At 65.6% G+C, this 17,082-nt stretch overlaps 2 protein-coding genes across 2 annotated transcripts; both read left to right on the top strand.

Annotated features, from left to right (window-relative positions):
- The first annotated feature begins 959 nt into the window (after positions 1-959).
- Positions 960-6,948, top strand: LOC138116975 (B-cadherin-like). Its single transcript, XM_069026866.1, has 15 exons — positions 960-1,150; positions 2,941-3,137; positions 3,211-3,321; positions 3,444-3,599; positions 3,676-3,820; positions 3,926-4,101; positions 4,183-4,311; positions 4,392-4,577; positions 4,667-4,911; positions 4,995-5,137; positions 5,453-5,677; positions 5,782-6,000; positions 6,100-6,230; positions 6,305-6,448; positions 6,522-6,948. Exons 1-15 carry the CDS (start codon positions 1,015-1,017, stop codon positions 6,732-6,734), a joined length of 2,556 nt encoding a protein of 851 aa, XP_068882967.1. The 5' UTR covers positions 960-1,014; the 3' UTR covers positions 6,735-6,948.
- A 1,041-nt stretch (positions 6,949-7,989) lies between these two features.
- CDH1 (cadherin 1) lies at positions 7,990-16,613 on the top strand. Its single transcript, XM_069026586.1, has 16 exons — positions 7,990-8,138; positions 8,230-8,344; positions 11,485-11,714; positions 11,815-11,946; positions 12,038-12,193; positions 12,268-12,412; positions 12,527-12,699; positions 13,086-13,214; positions 13,318-13,503; positions 13,583-13,827; positions 13,933-14,075; positions 14,173-14,400; positions 14,904-15,125; positions 15,212-15,342; positions 15,437-15,580; positions 15,668-16,613. Exons 1-16 carry the CDS (start codon positions 8,082-8,084, stop codon positions 15,878-15,880), a joined length of 2,649 nt encoding a protein of 882 aa, XP_068882687.1. The 5' UTR covers positions 7,990-8,081; the 3' UTR covers positions 15,881-16,613.
- Positions 16,614-17,082: the final 469 nt, after the last annotated feature.

The following is a 17,082-nucleotide window of genomic DNA, read 5'->3' as shown; positions in this document are numbered from 1 at the left end:
GTGGCCGTGGGAACCCCCACTCCAGTGGGCTGGGGGGCACACACAGGGCCCCCGAGAGTTCCAGTGCACCCATAGGCGGCAGAGGGGGAGGAGGCAGCCGGGGGTGGCACGGAGGAATGGGTAGGGGGGCTGTTCCTGCGGGGCGATGGTGGGAGGTGCCAGAGTTCATGGGGACACCGGGAGGGACGCGTGGGAGGACTCCGGAGGTGCCCGGAGATACCGGGATGCCCAGGCGTGTCCACCGGGCTGCGCTGAGGGGCCGGGGGGCAGCGGCGCGGGGCTCGGGCACCGGGCGGCGGCACCGAGAGAGCGGGGGTGCCCGGAGGGGAGTGGGGGGTGCCCGAGCATTGCCGGGCCATACCGGGGGGTGCCATGGGCGATACCGATGGCTGCATACCGGGGAGGTGCCCGACAGGCAACTGGGGGTGACCAGGGGTCAATGGGGGGTATCGCGGATTGCCGACGGTTGCCAGGGGGTTCCAGGAGGTTACCAGGAGGTGCCCCAGGGTTCCCGGGAGGAATTGCGGATTGACGGGAGGATTTCAGAGCGGTGCCGGGTGTGCCCGGCGGGTATTGAAGGTTCCAGTACTGGGCGGTGCCCGAGGGGTACCGGGGTGTGAGTGGATCTTGACGGGTGGGTGCCTGGGAGGTAACATGGGGTACTGGGGATTGCCGGTGGGGTTCCAGGGGAATACCCGGGGTGCTCGGGTGGTATCGGGGGATGCCATGTTGTATCGGGGGTTGCCGGAGGTTTCCAGAGGGGTACCGCGGTGCAACGGGCATTGCCGGGGGCGTTATAGGGGGTAAACCCTCAGTAGGAGGGTCCCGGAGGTAATGGAGGGGTCTTGGGCATTGCCGGGGGGTGCCTGGGGCGTGCTGGGGCCGCTCTCCGGGGCGGGGCGGTACCTGCGCGGCCGCCGCCTCACCTGGGGCGTAGCGGCGCGGGGCGGGACGGGGCGGGACGCGGCGGGCGGCGACCGGAGCGGCGGCGGCGGCGGCAGCAACGGACGGGCCATGCGGGGGCCGCGCTCCGGGCTCTGCCCGCTCTCCATCTTCATCCTCCTCTCCCCGCTCCTGCCGGCAGCCGCCCCCTCCGCGGCCCCGCCGTGCGTCCTCCCGGGGCTGCGCCGCGGGCCGCTCCCCGCACTAGGTAACTCGCACCGTCGGGGCGCGGCGGCACCGGGACCCCAGGAACATCTCGGGGACGGGCTGGGGCCGCGATCGGGGCCGGGATCGGGGCTTCGGGCACTGGAGGGGGCGGCAGGGCCCCCCTCACTGCCGGGATCGGGATCGCTTTGCCCCCGGTGGTGGGGCCGTTGCTTTTCGGGAGGACCTGGCAGTGCCCCGGCTGTGGGGCTGGCGGGGGGTACCCGAGTGTGGGGATGCGCCGCGGAGCTGGTTGGGCTCCTGGCGTGTCGGGCTGTGCCTCCGCCCCGGGCTGTGGGGCTTGTTGTAGGGCTGCGCCCTCCCCCGGGCTGTGGGGCTTGGCTGTGGGGCTGGCGGTGCACCGTGGGGCTGGCGGTGCCCGTCTGGTCTCCCTGGGCTGGCGGCGGCTGATGCCAGTGTCTTTGGCCCAGCCATGCGGCGCCTGCTGCGAGCAGGGCTGGGTCCCCGCGGGGTGGGTGGCCGGCGCCGGGCTGGCAATGGGGCTGGGTGCCCCAGGGCCACCCTTCTCCGGCCGTGGGGTGCGGGGTCCGTCTGGCCCGAGGCTGGGCAGGAGCGTGGGCAGGGTCCTGCTGCTGCCAGCTCTTGGCCCGGCGCCGGCGCTTGGCCCGGGCCCGTTGCCCTCTTCGCTCAGCGGCTCCCGGGAGATTGGGGCTGCCCGGCAAGGCGGCCGGAGCCAGCGCTCGTCTAATGGCCGCGGAGCACTAAAAGCTCTCCTTGGCGGTAAGTGCCAGGGAGGGGCCTCGACCTCCGCCTGCTTTGGACACCACATCCCGTTTCACATCCCGTTTCCATCAGTTGAGCCTGCCAGGACTGGAGCTGGGCGCTGCCAGGCCCCTGCTGTGGGCACAGGCTGGGGTCTGGCCATGCCACTGCGACCCCCCTCCGTGGGCAGCACATGGCCCCGGCACCGACCGTGCGGCTCCGCCTTGGCACCCAGCGGGCACGGTGCCCTGTGGGGCCTCCATGGAGGGACCCCCGAGGATGTGGTGGGGTACCCCCTGTGCCGCCCGCTCCTCCGGCGGGAACAGCAACCCGTGCCACAGCTGGGGAGCGGGGCTGGGGGCTCACCATGACAGGGGTTGAGGGCTTCCCCGGCCTCCTCGTGCCCCGCTTGCCAGGGTGACTGATGCTCCTCCAGCCCCATTAATGTCCCTTATCGCGGCCATCGCGACTGGGAGGGGCCCCGGTACTGCCCTCGGGGCACGGTTGCTGCTCCCCGCATGGCCCCACCGTCACCCTTGGGCTCGCTCCCTCAGGCGTGGAGCAGCCGTGGGGCACAGCTCTCCCTGCCCCATTCCACGCCTTCCGCAGCCCCCCCAGCCCCGCTCCGCGTCCCGCCCTGGCCCGCTCGGCCGCCCGGAGCTGGCTCAGCTCCGCTAATCCCCTAATCCTTCCCCCGGGGGGGCGCGGAGCCGGGGCTGTGTCCAGCACGAGGGATGCAGCGTGGGAGGCGGGGGAGGGAGATTCAGTGCCCAGTGTTCTGGCCACGGGGGGTTGGGAGCCCCGAGGGGGGTGACACACCGGGAGGGGGCTGGGGCCGGGCTCTGCCCGCCCAGGAATTTCCCATCATGTGTGAAACAAAGCCGAAACTTCCACCGAAACTTCCACTGCGCTCCTGTGCGGCGCCCGGTGTTCCCTGCCCCGCTCCTGGTGTTCGCTACCCCACTCTGCCTCGGGGCTTTGGGGGATTGCGGGGTCCTGGAGCTGGTGGTTGCGGCTCGGGGGTGTCGGGGGAGAGGTCCCCCCCATCCCCCTGACCCCTCACCCTCGCAGGGAGCTCCGGAGGCTGCGCGGGGCCGTACAGGATGGAGGAGCCCGATGTCGGGGTGCGGGATGATGGGGGCCCCGTGCGGCTGCCAGGGGTGAGCAGGGCGCTCGCCATACCCCCCCGAGGTGCTGGTTCCCCCCGGGATGCCGCTGGCCAGCCAGACCCTGCCCCAATTCCCGCAGAGAGCAGGCACTCCCCTCAGGTAACGCTGCCCCGCATATCCCCCACCCCTTCTCCCCCGGCCGGCTGTGCCTTCACTCACCCCCATCCCACAGGAGCTGCCCAGGGCTCACGCTGCTCTCAGGAGGCAGAAGAGGGACTGGGTGATCCCCCCCATCAAGGTCCCTGAAAATGAGAGGGGCCCCTTCCCCAAAAAGCTGGTTCAGGTATGAGGCTGGGGGGTCTGGGCATGGAGGTGGGTGCTGGTGGTGCATCCCCACTGCATCGGGGCAGGGTGTGATGGGGTGGGGGATACTGACCCATCTCCTTGGTCTTTGTGTCCTCCCAGATCAAATCCAACCGGGACAGAGACACCAAGATCTTCTACAGCATCACAGGGCAGGGAGCGGATGCCCCGCCCGAGGGCATCTTCACCATTGAGAAGGAGTCAGGCTGGATGAAGGTGACACAGCCGCTGGACCGTGAAAACATCGACAAATACCACGTAGGTCCTTGCCAGGGGACACTGGGGAGGTGTTGGGGTGCTCTGCCAGGCCCCCCACTCACACCCCACCCTGCAGCTCTTCTCCCACGCCGTGTCTGAGAACGGGAAGCCAGTGGAGGAGCCGATGGAGATCATCGTGACAGTGACAGACCAGAATGACAACAAGCCCCAGTTCACGCAGGAGGTGTTCAGGGGCTCTGTGCCAGAGGGAGCCCTGCCAGGTAGGACCCCTGGGAAGCTCTGCATCCCACCTGCCATATTCCTTGGGCACAGCCCTGGCACTGTGCCCCCCAGCAGCCCACTTACCCAGGCATCCACATCCCCAGGCACCTCCGTCATGCAGGTGACAGCCACAGATGCGGATGATGCAGTGGAGACCTACAATGGTGTCATCGCCTACTCCATCCTCAGCCAGGAGCCACGGGAGCCCCATCCCCAAATGTTCACCGTCAACCGGGCCACTGGCACCCTCAGCGTGATTGCCAGTGGCCTTGACCGGGAGGTGGGCTCCGCAGCACCGTGGGACAGGGGTCCCAGCCCCAAGCAGGGGCTGACAAGGTGTCTGTCTGTCTGTCCACCACAGCGTGTGCGGGAGTACACACTGACCGTGCAGGCAGCTGACCTGGACGGTGAGGGGCTGACCACCACGGCGCTGGCCGTCATTGAGATCGCTGATGTCAATGACAATGCCCCTGAGTTTGACCCCAAAACGGTAACGTGGGCCCCCCTGCTGGGTGTGACCCTCCCTGGTGCCCACTGGGCTGTCGTGCTGATGGTGCCCCTGACCCGCAGTACGAGGCGGCCGTGCCAGAGAACGTGGCTGGGCGGGAGGTGGCCCGGCTGGCTGTCACCGACCTGGACGAGCCCGGCACGCCAGCGTGGCGAGCTGTCTACTCCATCCTGCGCGGCAACGACGGGGGTGCCTTTGCCATCACCACTGACCCTGCCACCAATGAGGGCATCCTCCGCACTGCCAAGGTCTGTGTCACCCCCATGTCGCCCCATCGCTACCCACAGTGGGGTCCTGCCTGTCCCCCTCTCACTGCCCATGTCTCCCCCTCTCCCAGGGTCTGGACTACGAGGCCAAGCAGCAGTTCGTGCTCCACGTGGCAGTGGCCAATGAGGTCCCCTTTGTTGTGAAGCTGCCGATGGCCACTGCTACGGTGACAGTCACTGTGGAGGATGTCAATGAGGCCCCGGTGTTCATGCCGCCGGTGCAGCTGGCCACGGTGTCAGAGGATGTGCCCCCGGGGCAGACCCTCACCGCCTGCACGGCCCAGGACCCTGACAAGGCACAGGGCCAGAGGATCAAGTGAGCAGGGACAGGGTTGGAGTGGAGGTTTGGGGGGTCTCCGCTGCCCCTCGCTGCAGCACCAGCTCCCCTGTGCCCCCCAGGTACCTGGTGGGGCACGACCCGGCGGGCTGGCTGGCTGTGCACCCCGAGAATGGCCTGGTGACCGCGCGGGACCACCTGGACCGCGAGTCCCCGTTCGTCAAGAACAGCACCTACATGGCTGTGCTGCTGGCCGTGGATGATGGTGAGGGACATGAAAGAGCCCTTGTTCCCCCTCCCGCGTGAGGGGCACGTGCTGCCATCACCAGGAAACACATCCCAGCTCCAGCATGGAGCAGTGCAGGGGCTGCCCAGCCCCACCCCTGCCCCGTGAGGATCCTGGGTTTGGGACTTCCCCCTCCAGCATCACTCCTCACTGTACCCACCGTTGCCCAGAGAGTCTCTGTCCCTGGAAAAGTCTTGGTTTTGAGGCACCCCCTGTCCCCATGCCTGCTCAGTCACCCATGTCCCCATGAGAGTCCTGGGTTTGGGGTCCTCACTCCAAAATTGTCCCCACCAGGCTCACCGCCAGCCACGGGCACGGGCACGCTGCTCCTCACCCTGCTCGACGTGAATGACAATGGCCCTGAGGCCGAGCCACGGGACGTCACTGTCTGCCAGCGCAGTCCCCAGCCCCAGCTCCTCACCGTCACCGACCGGGACCTGCCCCCCAACACGGGCCCCTTCCGTGCTGAGCTCACCCACGGCTCGGGGGACAGCTGGGCTGTGGAGGTGGGGGACACAGGTATTGCAGTGGGGCTGAAGATAATGTGGGGGGTTCTCGGCAGAGGCAGCTGTGCCATGGCTGCATTCCTGGTGCTTCCTCCATGAGCCCCCCATCTCCCACAGGTGACACAGTGACACTGCAGCTGGTGGCACCGCTGGAGCCGGACACCTACAGCGTGTACCTGCGGCTGCTGGACCAGCCGGGCAGAGCCCAAGTGACCATTGTCACCGCACGGGTCTGCGCCTGCGAGGGGCTGGCACAGGGCTGTCCCCAGAGACCCCAGCCTGTCACTGCCCTGCCCTTTGTCCTCGCCACATTGGGCGCGCTGCTGGCCCTGCTGCGTGAGTGGGGATCCTGGGGGTCCTGGGGGCTCTGGGGACACCCCTGCCCTGGGCACAGTGGGGGACACATGTCCCCGCTGATGGAACTCTTCCCCGCAGTCATCCTGCTGCTGCTGCTGCTCTTCGTGAGGAGGAGGAAGGTGACAAAGGAGCCGCTGCTGCTGCCCGAGGATGACACAAGGGACAACATCTTCTACTACGGGGAGGAGGGTGGCGGCGAGGAGGACCAGGTGGGTGTGGGGGTGAGGGGGTTGGTGGACAGCGTGGACAACCTGACTGCCCCTCTCCACGTGTGTGTCCCCAGAATTATGACCTGCGGCAGCTGCACCGGGGGCTGGATGCCCGGCCCGAGGTGATCCGCAATGATGTGGCCCCTACCCTCCTGCCAGCCCCCCAGTACCGGCCCCGCCCCGCCAACCCTGATGACATCGGCACCTTCATCGAGGAGGTGAGTCCTGACCTGAAGAGCCTAGGGGGTGACAGCACAGGGGCCGCAGGCACTGACCCCTCTGTTCCCCCAGAACCTGAAGGCGGCCGACACGGACCCCACGGCCCCCCCCTACGACTCGCTGCTGGTGTTTGACTACGAGGGCAGCGGCTCGGAGGCCACCTCGCTCAGCTCCCTCAACTCCTCCGCCTCCGACGGCGACCAGGACTACGACTACCTCAACGACTGGGGCGGCCGCTTCCGCAAGCTGGCCGAGCTCTACGGCGGCGGCGAGGAGGACGATTAGGGACCCCCGGCCCGCTGCCCCCGCCTTATTGCTGCTTTTGTGCCTTGGGGGTTCCCCCGCCATGCCCCCCCACCCCAGCGCAGCCCCCTCACCTCCTCGCCTGCGATTTTGTGGTTATTATCTATTTTTTAAGGTATGGAATGACGGCGTGTGATGCTGCGGATGAGGGGATGGGAGCTGGGTCAGTTTTAATAAAGGATTTGGTTTTTTTAGACGCTCCAGGCTCTGTGTCACTTTGTGCCCTGGAAGTCAGTGCTGCGCCCAGCCCTGCAGTGACCCCTCCCCAGCCCTGTCCCCCCTTGTTCACCCCAGTGTGGAACCTATGGCACAGCTGCAGTGTCACCCATGCAGGGGCAATGCCCATGCCCCCCCCAGGGTGTCCTTGTCCAAAAGGGATGCTGATGGGCATGGGCAGGGCACTGACCGCCAATCTCTCCTCCATGGGGTGACACTGGTGACATTGGGCATTCCTGGTGCTAAATCCCTCCTGGCCTGGGCAGCCAGAGCCCTGCAGCCCCCAGGCTGCCACCCCAACCCCCTGAGATGACCATGGGTGCTAGCATGGGTGGGCACAGCAGCCTCTGGCCCTGGCAGGACCCTGAGCTCTGGGGGTCTCCCACTGGCTCCAGGATCAGCTCCTGACAGGTGTGGGATGGGGGCAGCTGGTGGTACTGGGGATCCCTGGGGGTCCCTTTCCATGGGGTCACCCCCAGCTATGCAGTGCTTTGGGACAGAGGGGTATGGGGGAAGCCAGGGCCTGCAGCATCCTGAGGGGCCCTTCCTGCCCGGGGGTCCCTGGGTACGATGTTTGCCCCCACTGCAGAGCCGGGACCTGTGGGGCTGTGGCGTGGGGACACCCTGGGGTACTCCTGGCTCCTGTCACCCACCAACACCCACTGCTCCCACAGCCCTGGACGGGAGAGGCAAGGAAAGCCCGGGGGCTCTGTGGCTGCAGTTGGGAATATCAGGGGCACGGGGAGCCGGGGGTACGCGGGACGGGCAGAGCACCAGGGATGTTGGGGGTACTGGGGGCTGGTGGTGGGCTGGGGGTACCGGGGGCTGAAGCGGTAACGGGGGTACCACGGTAGCAGGGACCGCGGGAGAAGTACCCCAGCAGTATCGTGGGGGGTACCGGGATACTGGGCGTAGGGGGTACCGGGAGTACCGGGGTCCCGCGTGCGGGCGGGGCGGGACCGCCTCCCGTCGGGGCGGGACGGGGCGGTTCCCGGCGGGGTCGACACCTGCGGGGCGGGATCGGGAGGGGACCGGACGCACCTGCGACTCCGCGGCGGCAGCTCCCGATCCCTCCGGCACCAACCGGCACCGGCACCGGCACCGGCACCGGCCATGGGGCGGCGGGCGGGCTGCTCGGTTCCGCTCTGCCTCCTCTTGTTCCTGCTCCAGGTGAGCCACGGAATGGGACGGCAGGACCCTGCCCGGGGCAGCGGGACCCTGCTCGGGACCCTGCCCGGTGCTAACGTCTCTCTCTGGGCAGAGCGGGCAGCGGCTGTGCCAGCGGGCAGCGTCGTGCCAGCCCGGCTTCACCGCCGAGAACTTCGCTCTGACGGTGCCGCGGGACAGCGTGGCGGCAGGACGGGCACTGGGACGAGGTAAGGACACGGAGACAAGCGGGTGTGGAGGACAGGGTGGCTGCGGGGACGGGACTATGGGTACAGGGGGGTTGTGGGACAGGGGCGGGCAAAGGGGGACATGAAGCCGTGGCTCCGTGCCCGAGCGATGCCAGCGTGGCCGTGGGGACAGGGCTGTGGCAGTGGGGAGGGTGCCATTGGGGTGGTGCCATGGCGGTGGGGACAGTGCCATGGCGGTGGGGACAGGCTTACTGTGGTGGCAGGTGGCACAGGGGACAGAGCCGTGGTGGTGTGTCCACATGCAGCGGTGGGGCCACGCTGAGGGCCACGGTGGTCCCAGCGCGGGCACCAGTGGTCCTGGCATGGTGAGAGGGCGTCGTGGCGCGGGGGCAGCGGGAGCCGCTCCCCGGGGTGCGCCGGCGCGGGCGGCGCTGACTCAGGCACCGCAGACCTGTTGGGGCCGGCAGGTTGGGGTGTGGGGCACGCAGGCGCCTGCCCTGCCCCAAGCCTCACCTGGCACCCAGGGTTCACCAGGGTGAGCCCCCCTTTGGACCCTCAGTGTAGGCCCCCAGGGCAGCTCTTGGCATGGGGACAGGCACCACGATGGGCTCCTAGGCTTTTGGGGACATCGGTGTCCCACTATGCTGTCACCAAAGCCCTGTTCTGGTGTGACAAGGGGGCACTGGGGATCCGTGTGCTGGGCACCTGCTGCCACTCTGCGGTCCCCAAAAAGGACTCTGTGGGCTCTGGGGCTGCGCAGTGGCCATTACCATCTGCACCAGTTCATGGCTGAGAGTGGTGCTGGCACTGTGGTGTGTGTGCCAGGGTGGCTGGGCAGGGACAGAGCCGAACCAGGGGCTCCCAAACATCCTCAGCTCTGTAACGGCTTCACCTGGGAGAGCCAGGAATTGGACTCTACGCCATACCCCAGGAATTGTGTTTGTTTGCCTTTTGGTTGATCATTAACGTGCAGAAGCCAATGTCCGTGAGGGCTGGGCCTGATACCAGGGTGACGGCCAGGCCTATGACTTCCCTGCAGTACTGGGACCTGCGGGAAATCCTCTGTCCTGGCACCAGCACTTTCAGTTTTGGGTTCCGGGCACAGTCAGGGCGTAGGAGGAAGGAAGGGGCCATCTGCCCTTGAGGCCTGTGTGGCACCCAGTGATTCAGAGCTGTGCCACCGCAATGCCAGCCATGGGGTGGCCGAGCCTGGTGGGTGCCAGGCCATGCTGGGCCACAGAGCACCCCAAAGCTCACGGCCAGGCTGACGAGCCGGCCTGTAATTAGCTTGGTGAGTTGAGCGCGGTGTTTTCCCTCCAGCAGGCCCAGACAGGCCCCGCGCGGCGCCGGGGCGGTGAACAGCAACACCTGCGCGGGGGCCGCGGCGTCACCAGGGCTCTGCTCTGTGGGTCGGGGGGCTCTGGGGTAGTGGGGATGTGGTGGGGGCTGGGACAATCCCCGTCAGCTCTGGGTGGAGAAACCTTGAGAGTCTGAAGTCACAGCGAAACTCGGGTGACGTCAGTGGGACGTGTCACCTGCAGCACCTTCACCCTGGGGTGAGCCCCCCGCCCTGACGCTGCTGCGCGTGTGCAACACGTGGGGTGGTGGCACTGCAGGGATGGTGACACCCTGCTCTGCCTGTGCCCAGCCCCACTGAGTCCTCACAGGACATGAGGTGGCTTTGGGGGGCTGCCCTGTTCCCCTGTGTGGGGTCTCAGCCCCACACCCTGTTTGGCAGCCTGGTCGCACCAGAGTCTGGTTGTCCCAGTGCCCTGTAGGTGGTGGGGGGGGGAGTGGAAGTGGGGGGAACCCCCTGTGGGACTCCCTGAGCTCTCCTTTTCTCCCACCCCCATCATTCCCAGGAGAGGGCCCCCCCCTTCACCCCCCCCAGCTCCCAGCCCCGGGGAGAGGAAGGCTGGGGACAGCCCTCCTTCAGCCAAGCTGGAAAAACAGGTTGTGCATAGCCAGGTGGGAAGGGGGGGGAGTTGGAAGGGGGGAGAGCGGGAAAGGGGGAGCGGGCTCTGAGCACCCTCATTGAACCGCGTGCGGGCTGAGCACCGAGCACTCATCGCACCCAGTGTGGGGCTGGGGGCTTCGTGCTGCCCCTCGCTGCTCCCACGGGGCCCCGGGCCAGGGCCGAGCTCCGTGCCCGCGGCCGCCTCTGCTTCCCGCCTGCCCCGGCACGTTCCTGCCCGGCCGGCCCCACCGGCTCCCCAGCCCTGGCCGGGGGTCCCGCCGTGGGGCTGAGCGGGGCTGGCATCGTGCCGGTGGCTCCTCCTGGGCCGGGTCGGGGACACCGTGGTGGGCAGGGGGGCAGCGATCGCTCACCCTCCATCCCACAGCCAGCCCGGATTCCTGGGCTGCTGGCGGGCTGACGAAACCCCGCGGGCCCCGTTCCGTGCGGCCGTGCCCAGCCCAGCACGGCCCCGCACGGCCCCTTGCCGAGGCGCGGGTCACGCCGGGGCGATGGTGGCAGTGCTGGCTCCGGAGCCTCGGTGCCGCTGGCTCCAACAGCTCTGTCGCAGACAAAGGGCGTTTGTTCGGGAGCTGTGGCCGCGCGGCCCCGCTCATGTGATGCCGGCTGACCGCTGCCTCATGGCTCCGCCGCGCCCAGCCGGGACCCCAGCTAGTGACATCGGGACCCCGCCTGGCCGCTCTCCCTGGGGTTGGGGGTCCCGGGGCTGCCTGGGCAGGCTGGGGGCCTGGCTGCCAGGGCACTGGGTGCCAGTGTAGGTGAGTGACTGCTGCCCTTGCTTTTATTGGAAAAGCAGCTGGAGAAGCACAGTGGTGGTGACACGCCATGCTTGGGGACACACTGTGCCACAGGGATACACCCATGTGGGGATGTGCTGTGCCCGGTGCCATACCATACATGGTGCTGGGAACAGGGATGTGCTGTGCCAAGTGCTACTTGCTCCATTGTCACTGTCCGGCAAGGATCCCATGGCACAGCAGCTCCTGCCATGTCCCATCCTGGACCAAAGCCAAGACAGGGATGCACTGTGTGTCGTGCACCGGTGGAATCCTGGCAGGGCATGTCTCACTGTGTGTGGAGCATCCCCACCACTGCTGTGACCCCACACCCCATGCTGCTGGAGTGTGGCTGTGCTGCATGTGCCCATGTCCCCAGAACCTCCTGCCACTCAGTCCCTTGTCCCCAGTGAGCTTTGTGGACTGTGGTGAGTCGCACCGTGCCGCCTTCCTCTCCGACGACACGCGCTTCAAGGTGAGCAGGGATGGTGTCATCTCTGCCACCCGGCCCCTGCAGCTCCAGCGGGGGAAGATCGCCTTCGCTGTGCACACCTGGGACGCTGTGGGCAAGAAGCATTTGGCCAAGGTGATCCTGCGCCGCCGGCGGCACCAGCACCGACACCACGAGCGGATGCAGCAGGTAAAGGACAGACCCACTCCCTGGGGTCCCAGCAGCCCCTGTCCCTGGTGCAGAGGGCTCAGCAAGGGGCTGGCACTGAGCAGAGCCACTGTCCCAACAGGACACAGTACCCGACATGCTGATTTTCCCGGAGCATGGACACGGCCTCCGGCGGCAGAAGAGGGACTGGGTCATCCCCCCCATCAACTGCCCCGAGAATGAGCGGGGGCCTTTCCCCAAGAAGCTGGTGCAGGTACGTGTCCCCACAGGGACCAGGCAGGGTCCGGGGTGTCCCCAGAGTGCTGGGACATGTCTCCACCCCCTTCTTCCTGCCTCGCTGCCAGATCAAATCCAACAAGGACAAGGAGACGAAGGTTTTCTACAGCATCACGGGGCAGGGAGCGGACACCATCCCCGTGGGTGTCTTCATCATCGAGCGGGAGACAGGGTGGCTGGAGGTGACGAAACCCCTGGACCGGGAGCAGAAGGATAAATATGTGGTGAGTGAGGGGGGGTCTGTGGTGGGACGGGGACGGTCCTGGGGGCTGCACACACACTGACTGTGCCCTTGCAGCTCTACTCCCACGCCGTGTCAGCCAACGGGCAGCCTGTGGAGGATCCCATGGAGATCATCATCACCGTCACTGACCAGAACGACAACCGGCCCGTCTTCACCCAGCAAGTCTTTGTTGGCTACATTGAGGAGAATGCAAAGCCGGGTACGTGGGGGACTCTGAGCCAGGACCACGCAGAGCCCTGAGCGGGAGCAGTGCCAGGGTGTCCAGTGGATTCTGTCCCGTGATAAAATCTCCCTGGCTTGTCCTCGTGTCCAGGCACGTCCGTGATGACCGTGAACGCCACGGATGCAGATGATGGGATCAACGTGAACAACGGCATCATCGGCTACTCCATCCTCAGCGAGGAGCCCAAGGGTGCACAGCAGATGTTCACCATCAATGCTGAGAAGGGCATCATCAGTGTCATTGGCACAGGACTGGACCGGGAGGTGGGCACCTTGCCACGGCCCAGGGGAACGTGTGGCAACTCCACAGTGGGATGTGCCATGGGGAGAAAGGAGATGCTGGAGCCCTGGGGTCCATCTGGTTTTGGGATGTGCCATCCCTGGGTCACTGTCCCTGGCTGTAGGGGTGTCTGCAGCCTCGAGCCCACCAGGAGCTGTGCTGGGGACACTCCAGGCACCCCCAGCCTTGCTGAGCCCTGGAGTGGGTGCAGTGCCAGCCCCTCGGGTGGGCAGCTGGGACATAAGCTGCCTCTGCACCAGCACGGAAGAGCGAGGCTAAAGAAGAGTGGAGGAGCAGGCAGGCGATGCCTGGAGGAGGGGAACACCCCAGTCCCCACCCCAGCCCTAACTGGGGTGATTTTGCCCTGCAGACCACTCCCAACTACACGCTGATCATCCAGGCTGCGGACCAGGAGGGCACTGGCCTGACCAACACTGCCACCGCCATCATCAAAGTCACCGATGCCAACGACAATCCTCCCGTCTTCAACCCTGCCATGGTACCAGCCAGCCCCAGCCGCTGCCCTCCCGGGCATCATAGCACGAGCCCCCAGCTGGGGTGCCTGGGGCCACACAGGTGACCATCCCTGTCTCATTTTACAGTATGAGGAGTCAGTGAACGAGAACGAGGTGGGGGTGCTGGTGGCCCGGCTGCATGTGACGGACCAGGACCTGCCAGGCTCTCCGGCCTGGCATGCCGTCTACCGTATCCAGAGCGGGGACCCGCAGGGCGACTTCGAGATCACCACTGACCCCAAAACCAACGATGGGCTCCTGAAAACTGCCAAGGTGGGTCCTGCTGCCACATGGGTGCCTCAGCACCAGCTGACTCCCTTCTGGCACTACCCGGTTTCTCTCCCACCCTCAGGGCCTGGATTATGAGACCCAGAACCGGTACAAGCTCGTGGTGTCGGTGGAGAACGAGGTCCCCTTCACCGTGGCCCTGAATCCTGCCACGGCCAGTGTCCTGGTGCTGGTCAAGGATGTGAATGAAGCCCCCATCTTCATACCCCCAGTCAAGCAGGTGGAGGTGATGGAGGATGTGCCAGTGGGATACCAGGTTACCTCTTACACGGCCCAGGACCCCGACAAGGACCAGAGCCAGAAAATCACGTGAGTGGAGGGTGATGGTGGCAGGGCCTTTGCTAGGGTGTCTGAGGGGCTGTGCTGCACCATGTGCCCCTTTCTCTCCCCCTGCTGACCCCTGGCTGCCCCCAGGTATCGCATGGGCAGTGATCCCGCGGGGTGGTTGGCCATTGACCCTGAGAACGGCATCGTCACGGCGGCCCAACCACTGGACCGGGAGGCAGCGCATGTCATCAACAGCACCTACAAGGCCATCGTCCTGGCCGTGGACAATGGTGAGGGTGTCCAGCTGCTGCCCCCCTGCCCACTTCCATGTCCCCCTGTGGGGTCCAGGCCCCTCCCTGGGTGCCTTGCTGACTCTCAGTCCCACAGGATCACCACACGATGCCACCGGCACGGGGACACTGCTCCTCCTGCTCCAGGATGTGAACGACAATGGGCCCGTGCCAGAGCCCCGCAGCTTCGACATCTGCAACCGGCAGCCCGAGGAGCAGACGCTGAACATCGTCGACAAGGACCTGCCCCCCAACACCTTCCCCTTCAGGGCAGAGCTGATGCACGGCTCCGGCAGCAACTGGACTGCCAGGGTGACTCCACCAGGTGGGTGCCACCTGCTCTGGTGCTGGGCCCTGCAGTGGGCACTAGGCTGGGGACCTGCCACGGGGCAAAGTCCTGTGCCAGTGCCAAGGGTGTTCCCAAGCCAGAGCTGGAAAAGGGGCTGGAGCACCAGGAGTGGCTGAGGGAGTTGGGGAGGCTCAGGAGGGACCTTCTCACTCTCCACAGCTCCCTGGCAGGAGGGTGCAGCCAGGTGAGGGTCAGGATCTGCTCCTAAGGGACAGGACAAGGGGAAACAACCTCAAGTTGTGCCAGGAGAGATTTAGGTTGGATATTGGGGAAAATTCATTAATGGAAAGTGTGGTCAGGCATTGGAACAGGCTGCCCAGGGCAGTGGTGGAGTCCCCATCCCTGGAGGGATTTAAGAGCTATGTTAATGTGGCACTTGGGGACATGGGTCAGTGGTGGCCTTGGCAGTGCTGGGGGATGGCTGGACTCAATAATCTTGGAGACCTTTTCCAACCCAAATGATTTTGTGGTTCACCAAGACCTGGTGAAGCTGAGCATGAAGAAGGAGCTGGAGCCGGGCGAGTACAGCATCTTCCTGAAGCTGCTGGATGGGCAGGGCAAGGAGCAGATCACGCCGGTGCGAGCCCAGGTCTGCAGCTGCGAGGGGCCAGCCAAGAACTGTGAGCGGCGAGCGTTCATCTCTGGTGGCATGGGCGTGCCCGCCATCCTGGGCATCCTGGGGGGCATCCTGGCGCTGCTCAGTGAGTACCTGGGGACGAGGACGGGAGGGATGGAGTGCGGGTCACCCTCTCCCTGCTGCCCTGACACCCTGTCCCTGTGCCTGCAGTCCTCCTGCTACTGCTGCTGCTCTTTGCAAGGAGGAGGAAGGTGGTGAAGGAGCCGCTGCTCCCACCCGAGGATGACATGAGGGACAATGTCTACCACTATGACGAGGAGGGCGGTGGCGAGGAGGACCAGGTGGGATGGCTGTGCCTGCTGGACCCTGCCCACCAAGTGGTGGTGGCGGTGCCCATGGCTGTCCCTCGAGCCTTGTCTCCTCCTGTCCCCCCAGGACTATGACCTGAGCCAGCTGCACCGGGGGCTGGACGCCCGGCCCGAGGTGATCCGCAATGACGTGGCCCCCCCGCTGATGGCCGCCCCTCAGTACCGGCCCCGCCCCGCCAACCCCGACGAGATCGGAAACTTCATCGACGAGGTGAGTCCTGACCCGGGGGGCCAGGGGTGACACGTCCCTGCCACACCAGCACAGGGGCCGCAGGCACTGACCCCTCTGTTCCCCCAGAACCTGAAGGCGGCCGACACGGACCCCACGGCCCCCCCCTACGACTCGCTGCTGGTGTTTGACTACGAGGGCAGCGGCTCGGAGGCCACCTCGCTCAGCTCCCTCAACTCCTCCGCCTCCGACGGCGACCAGGACTACGACTACCTCAACGACTGGGGCGGCCGCTTCCGCAAGCTGGCCGAGCTCTACGGCGGCGGCGAGGAGGACGATTAGGGACCCCCGGCCCGCTGCTGCCACCTCATTTCACCTCTCCAGACTCATGCTGGTCTCTACCCGGGGTGGCCGAACTCCATCCAACACCCCCTGGACCTGGTGCCCACATCTCCCTCACTGAGAAAAGCTCAGGCTCACTGGGGATGGGGTGTTTTGGGGTAGTCTAGCTGTTTCCTGGCCCCCTTGGCTCCAGGGCATGGAACAGTTTAGTCCATTCCCCATCCTGGAAGTGAGGTGCTCCCACCTGTGGAGGGCAGGATCAGCTCCTTCTTCCCTTTTCCATGGGGGAAAAAGGGTTTCTCTGGCGCTCTCCAAAATACCTCATGCTCCCAGCCCCACGTAGCTGCTCTCCCACCAGGCTCAGATCGTGAACCTGGTGATGGAGAAGTAGGATGAGGTACTTGATCAAAACAGACCAAAGATGCACCGTCACAGGGAATTGTATTTACTACAGTATGTACAGGCAGATTTTTATTTTTCTGTATCCCAGATTATGGTTTGATTTCCTCCCGTGTCATGCCAGGTGTAATTAGCGTGCACTCATTGAAAGGCACTTTCTGAAATCAAAGGGCTTTCCCGAAATCCTGACCTCTGTGTTTAGCTGTTGTCACGGTTTGTATTTTTTATCATGGGAAAAGGGTTTGACGCAAGCTGGGAAACCAGCAGTGGCCAAGTGTTGATTGCGTGGTTTTTATATAAAATTGAAATAATAAATTGTTTTAAGAAAACCAAATCCCTTTCCTGCACGTGAGGCTCTGCCGGTGCTCAAAGGCTTTACCTGCTGCGCAGGTGTGGCCATGGCCCCCTCCACAGGGCAAGTGGGCAATCAGAGTCATGGAAGGGTTTGAGCTGGAAGAGACCTTAAGCATCATCCAAATCCCCTCCTCTGCATGGGCAGGGACACTTTCCACCATCCCAGGCTGCTCCAAGCCCTGTCCAACCTGGCCTTGGACACTGCCAGGGATGGGGTAGCCACAGCTTCTCTGGGCAAGTGCCAGGACCGCATCACTCTCAAGTGAGAAGGATTCCTTCCCAGTATCCTCTCGACCCCTGTCCTGTGGCAGTGGGAAGCCGTTCCCCTGTCCTGTTGCTCCATCCCTCATCCCAAGTCCCGTCCCAGCTCTCCGGGCGGTTTCTCCTCCCTTTCCCGACCTCCCCAAGATGGCGGCAGGAAGCGCAGCCCCTCCCCTCAAGCGACCTCC

The sequence above is a fragment of the Aphelocoma coerulescens genome, chromosome 11, assembly GCF_041296385.1.
Source record: "Aphelocoma coerulescens isolate FSJ_1873_10779 chromosome 11, UR_Acoe_1.0, whole genome shotgun sequence".
NCBI classification, from domain to species: domain Eukaryota; kingdom Metazoa; phylum Chordata; class Aves; order Passeriformes; family Corvidae; genus Aphelocoma; species Aphelocoma coerulescens.
This window is presented reverse-complemented; position numbering and strand designations above follow the sequence as displayed.